The sequence below is a fragment of the Mastigoproctus giganteus genome, chromosome 12 (assembly GCF_048544385.1).
Source record: "Mastigoproctus giganteus isolate SK-2022 chromosome 12, ASM4854438v1, whole genome shotgun sequence".
Lineage (NCBI taxonomy): Eukaryota > Metazoa > Arthropoda > Arachnida > Uropygi > Thelyphonidae > Mastigoproctus > Mastigoproctus giganteus.
The window spans coordinates 102,414,874-102,433,675 of record NC_143586.1 but is presented as its reverse complement, the minus strand read 5'-3'; the positions used below and the strand labels follow the sequence as shown (position 1 = coordinate 102,433,675).

The 18,802-nt window shown below is 40.3% G+C and overlaps 1 protein-coding gene across 1 annotated transcript in view; it reads left to right on the top strand.

Annotated features, from left to right (window-relative positions):
• The window catches only part of LOC150077305 (cytosolic carboxypeptidase 2-like), a 208,585-nt gene that overhangs the window by 97,244 nt on the left and 92,539 nt on the right, over positions 1-18,802 (top strand). The window contains 1 exon segment of the mRNA XM_090385851.1: positions 2,265-2,434. Within this exon segment, the coding sequence (XP_090241977.1) occupies positions 2,265-2,434 (170 nt within the window).

Sequence of the window (18,802 nt, the reverse complement as noted above, 5' to 3'; positions counted from 1 at the left end):
TCAGAAAGATATTTTTGGAGCACTTTTAGTAGGAACCACAATTGAGAAAACAGAGGAAATTACTGATGTGTTAAAAACAACCATCTCAGAAGTATAAATGAATGGAAGACAAAAGGAGAATGCAATATAATTTATTTTTTAATTTATTTATTGCAAATTTTGCAAAGAATTGTTGCAGAAAATCGGTACTCCAAGAATGAGAGTGCATGAATTTAATGGGAAATTGTGCATCAGAATAGAAGGTCCAGTGTGCAGTCATTTTAATTTGCCTACATTAAAATGACTGAATATTTTAATTTAGGCAAAGAAAGACTCATTTCCAATGGAACTGTGCAGCAGGAGTTGAAAAATCTGTCAATTGTTATATCTAAAAACGTTTTTAAAAAATCAAAAGATTTGACTGGAATAGTGCAGCCAATGCCAAGACTGGACTGTGGAACAGTGGAAAAAGATCATGTGGTCTGATGAGTCTCGATTTACACTCTCTTTTGACTAATGGTAGGGTGAAAATGGTGTGGCGTGAACCTTGTGAGGGCCCCATCCAGACTGTCTTGTGTCCGCCACTCAAGCAGTTGTAAGTTTTATCATGATACTGGGTATATTACGTTGGCACAGACTGGGTCTGCTCATACCATTAGAAGGTTGTGTTATACCATAAGGTTGTGTTACCTGCAATGAATATCCTTCTGTTGTATCTGACTAACTTCACCCCATAATGCTTCATTCTTACTCGGATTGTGATGGATTCTTTCAAGACAACAATAGCACTATCAACCATGCAAAAGTTATATCTGAATGACTCAGGAACATTCCTACAACTTTCAACATTTACCCTAGCCACCTAATTCTCCAGATCTAAATTCAACTGAGAATATCTGGGATATGTTGGAAAGGGCACTTGAGCTTCACTGGTTGTCTGCCAACCAGAATACAGCAGCTGATGAATATCCTAATGGAAAAATGGTCAAATATTAAGTTAGGCTTCCTTGAACACTTAGTAGAATCCATGCCATGATGTGTATGGGCTGTAATTTGGGCAAAAGGATATTGAATAAAGGTTTCTGGCCCTACTGGATATTGAATAAAGGTTTCTAATTCTGTGGCCAGTGAGTGTACAATAACCTGATCACATTGATCTTAATATCCTTTTTACATACAGGGTGATTCACTACCAGTGCGACAAACTTGCAGGAGGTGTAGGGGGCACAAAGACGAATCGGAATCACATAGCATTGCAGGGTCCGAAATGCCTTCGTCATGCGGTAGAGGACGTTGAACGGGAGGTCACGTGAACAGCGATCCTGCTGGAAGTCAGCATTTGCGAACCGTTTCTGTTGAAGAAACCAAGTAGCAAAAGTCCTCCGGAGTGGATAATCCGCAGGCTCCAATGATTGGACGCGTTGCAGAGGGTATGAACTCATTTGGTTTGTTGACAGTATTCTCCATACAGTGGATTGGGAAATACCCAATCGTTGGCCTATCGCTCGAGTACTCGTACTCGGATTGCCTTCTGCAAGACGTAGGACATTCTCCTCATTGTCTGGCGTCCTCGTCGTTCGCTCTCGATTCATGGTACCTCTTGTGAAACAACCAGTCTCACGTAAGCTTCTGTGCACACGTGCGAAAATCGTCTGATGAGGAGCACGCCTGTGCGGGAAACGTTCCTGGTACAAGCGCAGAGCGGCGCGCCCATTACAGTCCACAGCTCCATACACGAAGTGCATGTCGGCCAGTTCAATGTTTGAATACTCGTCCATCCTACTGTCTCAGGAACTGGTTCGCAAATGCTGTCTTCCAGCGGGATCGCTGTTCACGCGATCTCCTGTTCAACGTCCTCTACCACATGACAAAGGCATTTCGGACCCTGCAATGCTATGTGATTCCGATTCGTCTTTGTGCCCCTACACCTCCTGCAAGTTTGTCGCACTGGTAGTGAATCGCCCTGTACAAAATCAAGACAATTATTTGAGAGGGTAGGCCTCTTTCCTTTTCTTTAGCCAAATTGTTTTTCATTTTATCATAAAGAACAGGTTACAATAATAAGTTCTCTCAGCTGGGTTGGCTAATTTATAATATATGTTAATTCTTTCTTTCATAACACAATGATATATATATTTTTTTAATATGATTTGTTGTATTTTTTAATGCAGGACTTAGTTGTGGACTAACTGTATTTTTTAATGCAGCATAGCATGCCAATGTGTGCATATAGTAATACGTGTATAAATGTAGAATGTGATTATTTTGATTATTTGTGCTTTCAGATGCTTCGTTCACAGTTCATTTTTAAAATAATTCCAATGCTGAATCCAGATGGTGTTGTGGTAGGAAACTATCGTTGCTGTTTAACAGGGAGAGATTTAAACCGCCAATATCGAACTGTGTTAAAAAATGGCTTTCCATCAGTTTGGTACACAAAGCATTTTATATCAAGGTTAGTGATTTTTGATATTGTTGTTCCATTTATAGAATTTACTACCAAATAAAAATTTTCAAACTGGCTAAAATTAAAGTATGCTGTGTTTAACAACTTGTAATTCTTCAGTGCATTTATTTATTTATTATTTTGCTACCATACAAGGGGATATAAACTTCAGTACAGGACTAAATACAAGCTTGTGTTTATAGATTTGATTTTCAGAATGAAAAAGCTGAAATAATGCACTCGAAAATCTAGTAAAATCTGAATAAATGACGATGCATTTGATGGCAGGTTATCTTCCCATTGTGTGCTCATTGGAGAGAGGTGCTAGCGTTGTTCTGCCCCTTCTATCAAATTATAGTTGGCCAACAAAAAAAACATTTTTTCATGTAATTTTATAGGCTGATATTATTATTCAGTAAATAATGTTTCTTTTTATATACTGAAGGCCTTCAATAAATTACCACATATAATGACCAACTGAAACTGAATTTTATCTGCTGTTGGAACTCATTTTTTTTTATAATGAATTGATGTATCACAGTATAGAATCAATGTGTCAGTTCTTTACAGTGGTATGTGAGGATACCTAGCTTTAACATTGTTAAAAATCTTCAAGCAGTGCATCGTTTTTTTTATTTTACTTTGAAGCTGTTTTACATGTAAAAATCAGGCTTGTTTCATTCTTGTTGTTGAAGGTGGTTTTTCCCCTCAGCATAAGTTATGGCTGTGTTTCATACCAAATTTTTGAGGACCACTGCAGGTAACGGAAAACTGATATGTGAAAATTTTACCATCTGCATAAGCGAATACATGGTTGTTAACTTTTGTTCCTCTATGCAAGGTATTTCCCTTCAGCCATTGTTAAAAATTTACAAGCAATATGCAACTTTTTAATTTTGATTGGATCTGTTTTAAAGTGAGAAAGTTGAACATGCTGTATTAATTTTAGTATTAGTAGTAGCAAATGATCCAAGAAAACAAGCTTATAGAGCATCAGCCAAAAAAAATAAAATAAAATAAACTTTCTACATCACCTCTCTATCCTCACCAATAGTTTGTCTAGTTTGTTCCAACAGCCAACCACCCACTGGCCAAAGGAAACTTCTGCATGTCTATCCAGCAGCCAGCAACCATCTTACCAGATTTCTCTAAACAGCAAGTGATGAACCTCCCGTAATTTAGGGAGGATAAGAAAATAGAGAAAAGCAAAGTATTTCTTTTGATTCTCTTAAATCACAAGAAGTTCTTTGTCTTTGAAATAGTCATTTTCTTCATTTATTATTATTATTATTATTATTATTTATTTTTTTTTTTTCAGTAAACAAATTACAGTAAGATTTCCAACATAACACTTCACTGTTTTAGTATTAGCATTAATAAGGGCAAATGATGCAAGAAAGCAAGCTTATAAAGCATCAGCCAAAAAAAAAAAAAAAAAAAAAAAACATTTTGCTTGGCATGTCCATCCCCTCCAGTAATTTGAATCTTGGATTTTATGTATTTCTTATGAAAAAGAAATACATAAAATCCAAGGAAGTGAAGCCAGTGGACATCGCTGGACAGTGCAGTGTCGAGTCAGTTTGGTGTGACATAAGCATTGGGAGATCAAAATTGAGAGTAGGATTGTGCTATAGGCCTAATGACTCTGATGAGTATAATAAAACAGCAAAGAGTTCTTTACTTATGTAAACTCTAGAAGGAAGGGGATGAATCAGATTGGTCCACTTGATACTGATGGGTCAACTGTTGATGATCCTGCTCAGGTAGCTAACAAACTAAATGAATATTTTGCATCGACATTCACACATGAGGAGTTATTCAGCGAGGGGAATGCCAGAGGTGTATTCAACTCTAGCAGTAAGCTACAGAATCTTGAAATAACTGGGAGTAAAGTGGAGGAGAAACTGTTGAAGATAAACACAAGAAAGGCACCCGGGGTGGATGGGATCTATCCAGTTATATTAAAGGAGGCAGCAAAGGAAGTAAGCAAACCCTTAGCCATAATTATGAGAGCTTCCTTGGACTCAGGGGAGGTACCCATAGACTGGAAATGTGCAAATGTGACCCCAATTCACAAAGGAGGATCAAAGGCTGACACAAGTAATTATAGACCTGTGAGCTTAACTTCTGTTCCAGGAAAATTAATGGAGGCACTGGTTAAAGAAGCACTGCAGGATCATTTAGACAAGACTTCAGTTATAGCTCAGACACAGCATGGTTTTGTTAAGGGGAAGTCTTGCCTGACCAACTTGATTGGATACTATGATGCAGTCACAAAAGAACTGGATGCAGGGAATAACTTTGATATTATATTCTTGGATCTTAGAAAGGCTTTTGATACTGTTGCACATGGAAGACTGCTACACAAATTGGAGCAGTGTGACATTGGAGGCAAATTGCTGCTATGGATAAAGGGGTGGTTGAGGGGGAGAAGACAGAGAGTGGTAATCAATGGACACTGCTCATCGTGGACTGATGTTATTAGTGGAGTCCCTCAGGGCTCAGTGTTGGGTCCATTATTGTTTTCTGTATTTATAAATGATATTGATGATGGTATATCAGGCTTAATGTCCAAGTTTGCAGACGATACAAAGGTTGGCAGGGTTGTCAAGGACACTACTGACACTATGCTGCTGCAGCAGGATCTGGATAGGTTGAGCAGATGGGCTGAGAGGTGGCAAATGAAGTTTAACATTGACAAATGTAAAGTACTACACATGGGGAACAACAACCCCAGAGCAACGTATCAACTCTGTGGTACTACACTGACAGTGGTAGAGAATGAAAGGGACTTGAGGGTGGTTGTGCAGGCAGATATGAAGTTCTCTGAGCAGTGCAGACGGGCTGCAAGAGTAGCTCATGGAGTATTGTCAATGATATACAGGAATTTTTCCAGCAGGGATAAGGAGGTGATTATTCCATTGTATAAGGCGATGGTCAGGCCACACCTAGAGTACTGTATACAGGTCTGGAGGCCTCATTTCAAGAAGGATGTAGAGCTGCTGGAACGAGTACAGAGAAGGGCAACGAGATTAGTGAATGGAACAAAGGGGTGCTCTTACGAAGAAAGGCTTAAGTTTTGCAAATTACAGTGTCTGGAGACTAGGCACCAGCGCGGTGATCTGATAGAGGTGTATAAAGCCTTGAATGGTTTGAGCATGCTCAATGCTGATGGGATTCTTCCTCTAGCTCAGAAAAATCACCTGAGAGGGCATAAATTCAAATTGAGGAAAGACAGATGTAGGATAGACATGCGGAAATTTGCCTTTAGCCAGCGGGTGGTTGGTTGGTGGAACAGACTTCCATCCCTTGTGGTGGAGGTTGATAGCCTAAATAAGTTTAAGGCTCAGCTGGACAGGTATTTTGAACGAACACAGGGGTGAAGTGGAAGTGGGTTTTTTTTTTTTTTTTTTTTTTGGCTGATGCTGCATAAGCTTGCTTTCTTGCATCAAATGCCTCTACTAATGCTAAAATGCTAATGCTAATAACAAACTGTACAGGGAAATAGAGTGGGCCAGTAAATCAGAGAGTCTTATAATGGGAGATTTTAATTTCCCAGATATTGACTGGAATTTGGGGGTTGGTCACTCACACACTAGCAAGGCTTTTCTGGATTTATTGGATGATTGTTTTCTACATCAGCATGTTCGGGAAGCAACTAGAGGGAGGAATACTCTTGATTTGATTATCAGCAGTGATTCTTCATGCATTAAGAATCTGCAGATAAATGAACCACTAGGTGGCAGTGATCACAGTGTGCTGAAGTGGGATTTACTCAAAGAGGTAACTACCATTAGGGGTAAAGGGAAGGGTTATTGCTTTCGTAAAGGCGACTACGATGGACTGAGACAGTATTTAAATTCTATACAGTGGGACCAACTGATGATCTTATGATGTTACCAACAGCAAATGCAAAATGGGAAGCATTCAAAGAACTTATCTTGGAAGCTACTAGGCTTTACATACCAACTAAGAAATATTGTTCCAGGTTTAGGCCTAAATGGATGTCAGATGAACTAATGAGGCATATAGCAGAGAAGAAACATGCATGGGATACATACAAATTAATACATGACACAGAAGCCTATGATAGATACAATTTGATCTGTAACCACCTTCCAAAGGAGGTTGGGCAGGCGAAGGCAGATTACGAGAAATCCTTGGCAAGGGATGCAAAGAAAAACAGCAAAGAGTTCTTTACTTATGTAAACTCTAGAAGGAAGGGGATGAATCAGATTGGTCCACTTGATATTGATGGGTCAACTGTTGATGATCCTGCTCAGGTAGCTAACAAACTAAATGAATAATTTGCTTCGACATTCACACATGAGGAGTTATTCAGCGAGGGGAATGCCAGAGGTGTATTCAACTCTAGCAGTAAGCTAGAGAATCTTGTAATAACTGAGAGTAAAGTGGAGGAGAATTTGTTGAAGATAAACACAAGAAAGGCACCCGGGGTGGATTGTATCTATCCAGTTATATTAAAGGAGGCAGCAGAGGAAGTAACCAAACCCTTAGCCATAATTATGAGAGCTTCCTTGGACTCAGGGGAGGTACCCACAGACTGGAGATGTGCAAATGTGACCCCAATTCACAAAGGAGGATCAAAGGCTGACACAAGTAATAAAACACCTGTGAGTTTAACTTCTGTTCCAGGAAAATTAATGGAGGCACTAGTTAAAGAAGCACTGCAGGATCATTTAGACAAGACTTCAGTTATAGCTTGGACACAGCATGGTTTTGTTAAGGGGAAGTCTTGCCTGACCAATTTGATTGGATACTATGATGCAGTCACAAAGGAACTGGATGCAGGGAATAACTTTGATATTATATACTTGGATCTTAGAAAGGCTTTTGATACTGTTGCACATGGAAGACTGCTGCACAAATTGGATCAGTGTGACATTGGAGGCAAATTGCTGCTGTGGATAAAGGGGTGGCTGAGGGGGAGAAGACAGAGAGTGGTAATCAATGGACACTGCTTGTCGTGGACTAATGTTATTAGTGGAGTCCCTCAGGGCTCAGTGTTGGATCCATTATTGTTTTCTGTATATATAAATGATATTGATGATGGTATATCAAGCTTAATGTCCAAGTTTGCAGACGATACAAAGGTTGGCAGGGTTGTCAAGGACACTACTGACACTATGCTGCTGCAACAGGATCTGGAAAGGTTGAGCAGATGGGCTGAGAGGTGGCAAATGAAGTTTAACATTGACAAATGTAAAGTACTACATATGGGAAACAGCAACCCCAGAGCAACGTATCAACTCTGTAGTACTACACTGACAGTGGTAGAGAATGAAAGGGACCTGGGGGTGGTTGTGCAGGCAGATATGAAGTTCTCTGAGCAGTGCAGACAGGCTGCAAGAGTAGCTTATGGTGTATTGTCAATGATATATAGGAATTTTTCTAGCAGGGATAAGGAGGTGATTATTCCCTTGTATAAGGCAATGGTCAGGCCACACCTAGAGTACTGTATACAGGTCTGGAGGCCTCATTTCAAGAAGGATGTAGAGCTGCTGGAACGAGTACAGAGAAGGGCAACAAGATTAGTGAATGGAACAAAGGGGTGCTCTTACGAAGAAAGCTTAAGTTTTGCAAATTACAGTCTGGAGACTAGGCACCAGCGAGGTGATCTGATAGAGGTGTATAAAGCCTTGAATGGTTTGAGCATGCTCAATGCTGATGGGATTCTTCCTCTCGCTCAGAATAATCACCTGAGAGGGCATAAATTCAAATTGAGGAAAGTCAGATGTAGGATAGACGTGTGGAAATTTGCCTTTAGCCATCGGGTGGTTGGTTGGTGGAACAGACTTCCATCCCTTGTTGTGGAAGTTGATAGCCTAAATAAGTTTAAGGCTCAGCTGGACAGGTATTTTGAACGAACAGAGGGGTGAAGTGGAAGTGGTTTTTTTTTTTTTTTTTTTTGGCTGATGCTGCATAAGCTTGCTTTCTTGCATCAAATGCCTCTACTAATGCTAATGCTAAGTTTGTTTCAATAATCAATCACCCACTGGCTGAAGAAACCTGTGCACCTTTGTTCTGCAGTCATCCTTCCTCAGTTTGAATTTATGCCCCCACTCATATGTGGTAGTCTGAACAAGAGGAAGATTGCCATCAGTATTGAATTTACTCAATCCATCCAAAGCCTTAAACGCCTTAATAAGATCGTCTTACAATTACCTATTCTCCAAACACTGCAATTTGCAGAACTGAAGCTTATCTTGGTAAAAGCACCCTTTTGAAGGCACCAATCTCGTTGCCCTTCTTTGCACCCATTCGAACATATCTACATTCTTCCTAGCTTGGATCTTCTGTTCCTTATACACATGTTACTGTCATGTTTCATGCCAAATTTTTGCAGCCCACTGTGCTCTTCAGCAGTAGTAATGTTTGCTGCCTGGTTCCCCATCCCTGGGCTCTAATGAGCCTAGGGATGGAGAACCAGTTGGCAAATATCCTCTGTGAGTGTTTTTCCCACCTGGTGGCAGAGTGGCCTGTTTTTTAGATTCCATTTAATAGAGAATATATGTTGGAGAGGGACACTTGTCTAGGTGCCACCATAGGCAGTTATATACAATTAATTTTAGTAGGAACCACAATTGAGAAAACAGAAGAAATTACTGATGTGTTAAAAACAATTTGCCAACCGCATAAGAGAAATCCTACCTTTTAACTTTTATTCCTCTGTGTGGAGGTATCCCCTTGAGCCATAGTAGAAAAAATTCTAAGTAGTATGGAGTTTGTAATTGCAACTGAAGTTGTTTTTTCATTCAAAAATCAGCTCCAATTGCTTGTGCCTGACAATTTTTCTAGAAGTTTTGTAATCATTAGAACATGTTTTCCCGTGATTAATTTTGTATGAAATTGTGAAAAAAATAAGTCTATTTTATTAGTTATATCGTGTTCACTTGCAACAGTACAGCTCCCATATGTAAGGTAGAGAGGTTATTCAGCTTTTTAAAGTTCTATATTTTGTTAAAAATGTAAATAATTTTTTGAATTTTGTAGTTTACTTTACGAAAATGAATGATTTTAAGGAAAAATGGAGTGTTTTAAAGATGTATTGAATTTTTGCATTCGTAAAAGTGTACATTGTCCTAGAACCTACATTTTCTATACTACTCATGTATTCATAATTTTGTTTACATTCCCTTTCTGTTTTTAAAATTATGAACACATGAGTGAAAACTGTTTAAATCAATAAAAAAATGGATGATTGATACTCCTGAAGAGATGTTGCCAGGATACAAGAAATTTCTTTTGATATTTTTGTTAAGGTGAAAAGCAAAGAAAAAAAAAAAAAACCAGAATTTATTTGTTATGTTTCTATTCCTTGTTGAATGGTTAAAAATTATATCTTTTTTTTTCTCTCTCTCTCTCATTTCTTGTTGCCTCCATAAAAATTCCATGTATCCTGGCAACATCTCTTCAGGAGTATCATTCATCCATTTCTTTATTGATTTAAACAGTTTTCACTGGCTTTCAGTATTATTTGTGGTTGTTATGATAATAGGGTTAACAAAATTATTTTTTATTTAATATTTAATAAGTATTGGTAGTGGCAAATGAGGCAAGAAAGCAAGTTTGTAGAGCAGTAGCCAAAAAAAAAAAAAAAATCAAATCCATCCCCTCATAGTTTTTGTTCTGCTTTCAATTTATTCAAATTACTCACTTCCACAACAACAGGTGGCAGTCCAACAATCAACCATCCGTAGGCTGCAAGCAAACTTCCACACATCTGTCTTGCAACCATCTTTCCTCATTTTGAATTTATGCCCCCCCCTCATGTTTGTAGTCTCAGCAAGAGGAAGAATGCCATCAATCCATTCAAGGCCTTAAACACCTCAAACACCTCACAGGTGCCTACTCACCAGATACTGCAATTTGAAGAACTGAAGGCTTTCTTGGTAAGAACACCCTTTTGTTCCCCTCACCAGTCTCATTGCCCTTCTCTGTATCCATTACAGCAGTCCTGCATCCTTCCTAAAATGAGGCCTCCAGACCTGTAGCCTGACCATTGCCTTATACAATGGGATAATCACCTCCTTATCCTTTGCTAGCAAAATTCTTGTATATCATTGACAAAACCCCATGAGCTGTCCTGGCAGCATGTATGTGCTGTTTGTGAACTTCATATCTGACTGCACAATTACCCCAGATCCTTTTCATTTTCTACTACCCTGACTGTAGTACCACACAGTTGGTATGTTACTCTGGAATTACTGCTACCCATATGCAGTTCCTTGCATTTGTCAATACTAAACTTCAGTTGCTATTTCTCAGACCATCTGTCTAATTATCCTAGATCTTGCAGCAGCATGCCTTCCTTACTGTCATTAACCACTCTGCCAACCTTTGTATCATCTGTGGTTAAGCCAGATATACTTTCATCGTTTTGATTAATAAATACAGAAAACATTATTGGTTCCAGCCAAAACCCTGTGGGACTCTGCTAATAACATTAATCTGTGAAGAGTAGTGTCCATTGTCTCCATCTAGTAATCGCTTGTTTGCGATTCATTACTAGATATTTTTACATAAGATATTTTTTAGAATTTTGATTTTTAATTTGTTGAAATCTGAACTGCATTATAGTGAATTTGCTTTGGCTAGGAGTTATTATTATTATTAGCCATATGGTGCAAGGAAGCGTGAGGCTTATGCTGTACCTGCCAAAAAAAAATTCTGAGTTACCCTGAGAGAGAGAGAACAACAGTCAGAAGTAAAAGGGAATCACCACTAAAGAGAAAAATTATTATTGTTATTAGCCATATGGTGCAAGGAAGCCTGAGGCTTATGCTGCACCAGCCAAAAAAAATTCACAAGTTACCCTGAGAGAGAGAGAGAGAGAGAGAGAGAGAGAGAGAGAGAGAGAGAAAGAGAGAGAGAGAGAGAGAGAGTCAGAAGTAGAAAGGAATCACCAAGAAAGAGAAGAATGATGATATTCAGCTCAGGACCCTGGGTATGCCAAGCCCATCTCACGAGATGGAGTCCGTGGGGGTAATGATGATGTCCAGCTCAGGACCCTGGGTGTGTGCGAAGCCTATACTCACCAGATGTGAGCCCCTGGGCTTACTTGTAGTTCAGTGATATTACAAAAGGATATAAATTATAAAAAAACACTGAAACTTGAGTTAAATATAAAACAATTTTGGATAATCTGTTTTTCAATTATATATATTTCCTCTCTTCCACCATATTTATCCACCCCTATCCCAGAAATTTTAGTTATGAATGCAAAGCAAAATTTACAGAAGAATATACGAAGCAAAATTTTACAGAAGAATCTATGTATAGGCATGACATGGAAGGCTAATATATCACATAATAATGAAACTATTTTGTTTAATATTTCATATATTGGAAACACATTTTAAAACCCAAATGGTAGTGTGCACTCTCTCTCTCTCTCTCTCTCTCTCTCTCTCTCCCCCCCCCCCAGGGTAATTCTGAATTTTTTTTAAACTGGTGCAGCGTAAGCCTCAGGCTTCCTTGCACTTTATAGCTAGTAATAATAATAATAAAGGGGTGCGATGGCCCAGTGGTTACGACACTGGACTACCAGCCTGATAGACCCAGGTTCGAGTCCTGCCTTGGTGGAAGCAAATGCGGCTCCATAATGCTGGGAGACCGGTATAATAATAGTAATAAATTAGAATAGTAATAAAAAAAATAATAAAATAAATAAACATTGTGAAAGTTGCTCCAATGGACCTACCTACCTACCCCAAGGTCGGAGTGGTGGCTAAAGCAGATTGTGATGCAATCTGGTGTCACTCCCGAGGACAACCAATGGACATAAGCCAAAGCTAAACAGGTCCACCTCCATAGATGGATGATGTCACAGAGAAATATTAATCATACTGCATCGAGTGTGACACAGGATAAAGTCACTCACATTCAGGCCTTAGGCAGAGGGGTCAGTTTGTAAAATCACAGACAGTCTCCTGAGGAAGACAGTGGAGCAAGTGGCGCTGTCCCCCATATGGCTACCACGAGAACAGCAAGACCATCCAGCACCACCAACTGGAATTGCTTCCTGCGCAACTGCGCTAGTGACCACCCAGGGAGGAAGAAAACGGCAACGCATGAAGTGGAGCATCGAAATGAATACGTAAAAAGCATATTACGAAATAATAAAGCTGGAGACCGATATGACAATGTACAGGGCGAGACTACATACCAAGCGGCTGGAACGATTCCCGAATATTCAGGGCAGTGAATAGTGGACCAGAGAAGGACCATCGTCACAAAGAACCTGATAGCGCCTACAATCTTGGATTAAATCAAGCAAAACGTGAGCAATCAACTACAAAGGATAAAGAACCAGAAAAAGTTCAGTACAGAACTAGAGGAGGAAGAGCAAGAAGAAATACACAGCAGATGAAGTGGAAAGAGACAAGATCATGATGTCCAGAATAGAGGACGAGTGGAAGAAGGCCCTAACAGAATTTGAAGGAATGGACCCCACAAAGACCCACGTGATACTGAAGCAGAGGCCCAATAGAATCTTGTGGAGAGTCACAGACCACCTCAATTGGGGCACCTCCGTAGCCAGGTGGGAAGGAGCAGCAGTGCGTAGTACACGCTTCTTGATTAGACCAGGGTTTGATCCCGTCACCACCAAATACGGAGGATGCGGAAAGGTCAAGGAATGACCACCGCATATCCCAGAGCAATATGGCCTTAGTTGCTAATGCTCCTAAAAACCAAATAACAAACAAACAAACAAACCTCAATTGGCTAATAATACCACATTACCTCGACAACAATGGTGCAACACTGGAGGCCATCCACACAGCTGTGTATTATGCTGCCATAGCAGCCACTAGGATTAATGGAAGAGAAATGAGAGACCAGCAGCAGCAGCAGAAGAACTGAAAACAGAAGGAAATGCCAGCTTGGGAAAGAAGACTTCAGCAAAAGATAGAAGAATTAAGAGTCAAGATAGGCCAATTGACCAAGTACCAACAGTAGGAGTAAGAAATTTATTGGAAAAGTGGAGCATCCTCAAGGGAGACAGCGTCCACAACAAACATGAGACAAAAATCAGAGAATAGGAGAGTACTTGGACACACTGAAGCAGAACCTTCTCACACTCAGCAAGAGACTATGCCGATATAAAGAGAGCTCCCAGAGGAAAATAAACAACCGAACCTTCGATGAGGACCAAAGAGGCCTCAGAGAAGACGGGAAAATAGGAAGTGGACCACCCGAGCAAAAGACGATTGAGGAGTTCTGGGGCAACGTATGAACAAGGGAAGTAGAACATAAAAGCCGAGTCCCTTGGATAGAACTAGAATGCAAGAAAACCAAGGACGTACAAGAGATGAGAGAGTGGGAGATTTGGAAAGAAGAAGTAAAACAGAAGATCGAGGACTCTCACAACTGGCAAACTCCAGGAATAGATAACATCCACAACTACTGATACAAGAAGCTCACTTGCACATACAAGCACCTGGCAGAGCAGTTCACCAGAATAATAAGGCGCCCAGAGACAACCCGAAGTTTCTCACTCAAGGAATCACATATCTGAAGCCTAAAAATGAAGAAACAAGAAACCCGGTGAAATACAGGCCAATTGCCTGCTTTCCAACAATGTACAAGATCCTGACCAACTACATAACCAGTAAGATATCAGACCATTTGCAGAGCCAGAACATAAGGGCCAAACAGCAAAAAGGATGCAAGCTGCTGAGCAAAGCATGCAAAGAGCAATTAACCATAGATGCTGCAGTTATAGAGCAAGCCTACAAGAAGCAGCGCAACCTATACATGGCTTACATCGATTACCACAAGGCCTTCGACTCCATGCCTCACAGCTGGCTAATAGATGTGCTGAACATCTACAAAGTCAATCCTGCAAAGGAGAAATGATGGCAAAATGATACAAAGTGGACATGATACTGCCATGGGGGATGTCTTTGTGTGTGCGCGATGCAAGGAGTGTATCGATATCAGGCAACAACTCAGCGTTCTTGTGGGCCTATATGAGAGCTTGAAGGACAGGGTGGATGCCCTCGAAGAAACTAAATTGAGGCCCATCAAGCTCTCAGCTGCCCACACCAACGCCAGAGCTTGCACTTGGGCATCGCGTGACACAGAGACAACCCCCAAGGCAGAATGCGCTGGTCCCGAAGGAACTAGTAGTTGTTGGTGACTCTATTGTCAGGGAAACGGGGAACATGCTTTGTAAAAAGGATAGGTGGAACAGGACCAGGGTATGTCTGCCAGGGGCAAAGGTTGATGACGTAGAGCGAATATCATCTTTTAAGGGCACAAAAGGTGATATAGTTGTACACGTTGGCACTAATAATATTAAGAGTAGGAGACCGGCAGAATTACTTAACAAGTACAGGTCACTGTTGAACAAAAGCCGAGAATTAGGGTTGAATTTGAAAGTGTCTGCAATTCTGCCCAGACACGATAGGAGGGAGTATATGATGAGAGCCTTGTCGATCAATTCGGCCCTGGAAAGATTGTGCAAGGCTCAAGGGGTAGAATTTTTTTCAGCCTGGACTGTACTTGTTAACAGGAGAGATTGCTTCTATAGGGATGGGATACACTTAAATAGAAAGGGTGCAAGAATATTTGCTGATGCTATCAAGGCAGTGTTAGATGGGTCGGAAAACTGCTAGCTTGGGGGGAGACAAAGACCAATAGATTGACAGTAGCCACTGGCAGAGGTGAAAGAGATTCTTGCACTGCTTCTATTAGAATGAGCAGAAGCCTGAAAAACAAGATGCACGATATTTCAGAGACTGCTGGGAGCCATTGCGGTACAAGTAAACACATGGGTTGTGTTAGGGTAGCTAAGAATAGAAACAAGTGCAGGTATACTTGTGTGTACACCAATGCTAGGAGTTTAGTAAATAAATTTGATGAATTTGAGGTATTGCTCAAAACATCAAAGGCAGATATTGTTGGGATATCAGAGACGTGGTGTCACACAGATAAAAGGGATGCAGAACTGCAATTTGGGGAGTACAACGTCTACAGAAAGGATAGACAGGATAGGAAGGGGGGAGGGGTTATGCTATTATTTAAGAAACACATAAAAACCAAGGAAGTGAAGCCAGTCGACATCGCTGGACAGTGCAGTGTTGAGTCAGTTTGGTGTGGCATAAGCATTGGGAGATCAAAATTGAGAGTAGGAGTGTGCTATAGGCCTAATGACTCTGATGAGTATAATAAGAAACTGTACAGGGAAATAGAGTGGGCCAGTAAATCAGAGAGTCTTATAATGGGGGATTTTAATTTCCCAGATATTGACTGGAATTTGTGGGTTGGTCACTCACACACTAGCAAGGTTTTGTGGATTTATTGGATGATTGTTTTCTACATCAGCATGTTCGGGAGGCAACTAGAGGGAGTAATACTCTTGATTTGATTATCAGCAGTGATTCTTCATGCATTAAGAATCTGCAGATAAATGAACCACTAGGTGGCAGTGATCACAGTGTGCTGAAGTGGGTTTTACTCAAAGAGGTAACTACCATTAGGGGTAAAAGGAACGGTTATTGCTTCCGTAAAGGCGACTACGATGGACTGAGACAGTATTTAAATTCTATACAGTGGGACCAACTGACGATGTTACCAACAGCAAATTCAAAATGGGAAGCATTCAAAGAACTTATCTTGGAAGCTACTAGGCTTTACATACCAACTAAGAAATATTGTTCAAGGTTTAGGCCAAAATGGATGTCAGATGAACTAATGAGGCATATGGCAGAGAATAAAAATCATGGGATACTTACAAATTAACACATGACACAGAAGCCTATGATAGATACAAGTTGATATGCAACCAAGTTACAAAGGAGGTCAGGCAGGCGAAGGCAGATTACGAGAAATCCTTGGCAAGGGATGCAAAGAAAAACAGCAAAGAGTTCTTTACTTATGTAAACTCTAGAAGGAAGGGGATGAATCAGATTGGTCCACTTGATATTGATGGGTCAACTGTTGATGATCCTGCTCAGGTAGCTAACAAACTAAATGAATATTTTGCATCGACATTCACACATGAGGAGTTATTCAGCGAGTGGAATGCCAGAGGTGTATTCAACTCTAGCAGTAAGCTACAGAATCTTGAAATAACTGGGAGTAAAGTGGAGGAGAAACTGTTGAAGATAAACACAAGAAAGGCACCCGGGGTGGATGGGATCTATCCAGTTATATTAAAGGAGGCAGCAAAGGAAGTAAGCAAACCCTTAGCCATAATTATGAGAGCTTCCTTGGACTCAGGGGAGGTACCCATAGACTGGAAATGTGCAAATGTGACCCCAATTCACAAAGGAGGATCAAAGGCTGACACAAGTAATTATAGACCTGTGAGCTTAACTTCTGTTCCAGGAAAATTAATGGAGGCACTGGTTAAAGAAGCACTGCAGGATCATTTAGACAAGACTTCAGTTATAGCTCGGACACAGCATGGTTTTGTTAAGGGGAAGTCTTGCCTGACCAATTTGATTGGATACTCTGATGCAGTCACAAAAGAACTGGATGCAGGGAATAGCTTTGATATTATATACTTGGATCTTAGAAAGGCTTTTGATACTGTTGCACATGGAAGACTGCTACACAAATTGGAGCAGTGTGACATTGGAGGCAAATTGCTGCTATGGATAAAGGGGTGGTTGAGGGGGAGAAGACAGAGAGTGGTAATCAATGGACACTGCTCATCGTGGACTAATGTTATTAGTGGAGTCCCTCAGGGCTCAGTGTTGGGTCCATTATTGTTTTCTGTATATATAAATGATATTGATGATGGTATATCAAGCTTAATGTCCAAGTTTGCAGACGATACAAAGGTTGGCAGGGTTGTCAAGGACACTACTGACACCATGCTGCTGCAACAGGATCTGGAAAGGTTGAGCAGATGGGCTGAGAGGTGGCAAATGAAGTTTAACATTGACAAATGTAAAGTACTACACATGGGAAACAGCAACCCCAGAGCAACGTATCAACTCTGTGGTACTACACTGACAGTGGTAGAGAATGAAAGGGACTTGGGGGTGGTTGTGCAGGCAGATATGAAGTTCTCTGAGCAGTGCAGACGGGCTGCAAGAGTAGCTCATGGAGTATTATCAATGATATACAGGAATTTTTCCAGCAGGGATAAGGAGGTGATTATTCCCTTGTATAAGGCAATGGTCAGGCCACACCTAGAGTACTGTATACAGGTGTGGAAGCCTCATTTCAAGAAGGATGTAGAGCTGCTGGAACGAGTACAGAGAAGGGCAACAAGATTAGTGAATGGAACAAAGGGGTGCTCTTACGAAGAAAGGCTTAAGTTTTGCAAATTACAGTGTCTGGAGACTAGGCACCAGCGAGGTGATCTGATAGAGGTGTGTAAAGCCTTGAATGGTTTGAGCATGCTCAATGCTGATGGAATTCTTCCTCTAGCTCAGAAAAATCACCTGAGGGGGCATAAATTCAAATTGAGGAAAGACAGATGTAGGATAGACGTGCGGAAATTTGCCTTTAGCCAGCGGGTAGTTGGTTGGTGGAACAGACTTCCATCCCTTGTAGTGGAGGTTGATAGCCTAAATAAGTTTAAGGCTCAGCTGGACAGGTATTTTGAACGAACAGAGGGGTGAAGTGGAAGTGGGTTTTTTTTTTTTTTTTTTTTTGGCTGATGCTGCATAAGCTTGCTTTCTTGCATCAAATGCCTCTACTAATGCTAATGCGAATGCTAAAGACAAACTTTGTAAAAAAAAATGTGGTTAAACTAAATGCATTTGTAAAGGATGGGTATTGTTTTGATCCCCAATTTTATGTTCCTTAATAACACCAAAAATTTAAGCGCAAGCAGTTGCAGGTGGTTAATATAAAAATCAAAGTATTTTGTCATTAATTAAATTGTGTCAAATAGAAATTTCAACTAACAACTGTAAATTTAAGTGGAAAAAGATAAATTAAAAAAAAAGTTGTTGAAATTATAAGAAAAGCTTTTGACACTGTTGTGCGCGGAAGACTACTGTACAAATTGGAGCACTGTGGTATTAATGGTAATCTGCTACAATGGATAAAAAGATGATTTAGTGGAAGAAGACAGAGAGTGGTAATTAATGGATGCTTCGCTTCGTGGACTAATGTTATTAGTGGAGTTCCCCAGGTTTTGGTGTTGGGCCCGCTGTTGTTTTGTATATTTACCAATGATATTGATGAAGGTATATCAGGCTTAATGTCGAAGTTTGCAAATGATACGAAGGTTGGTTGGGTTGTTAATGACAGTAACGGCAGCATGCTACTTCAATAGGATCTAGAAAATTTGGGCAGATGGGCTGAGAAGGCAACTGAAGTTTAACATTGACAAATGCAAAGTACTGCATATGGGTAGAAGTAACCCCTAGAGAAACATATCAACTG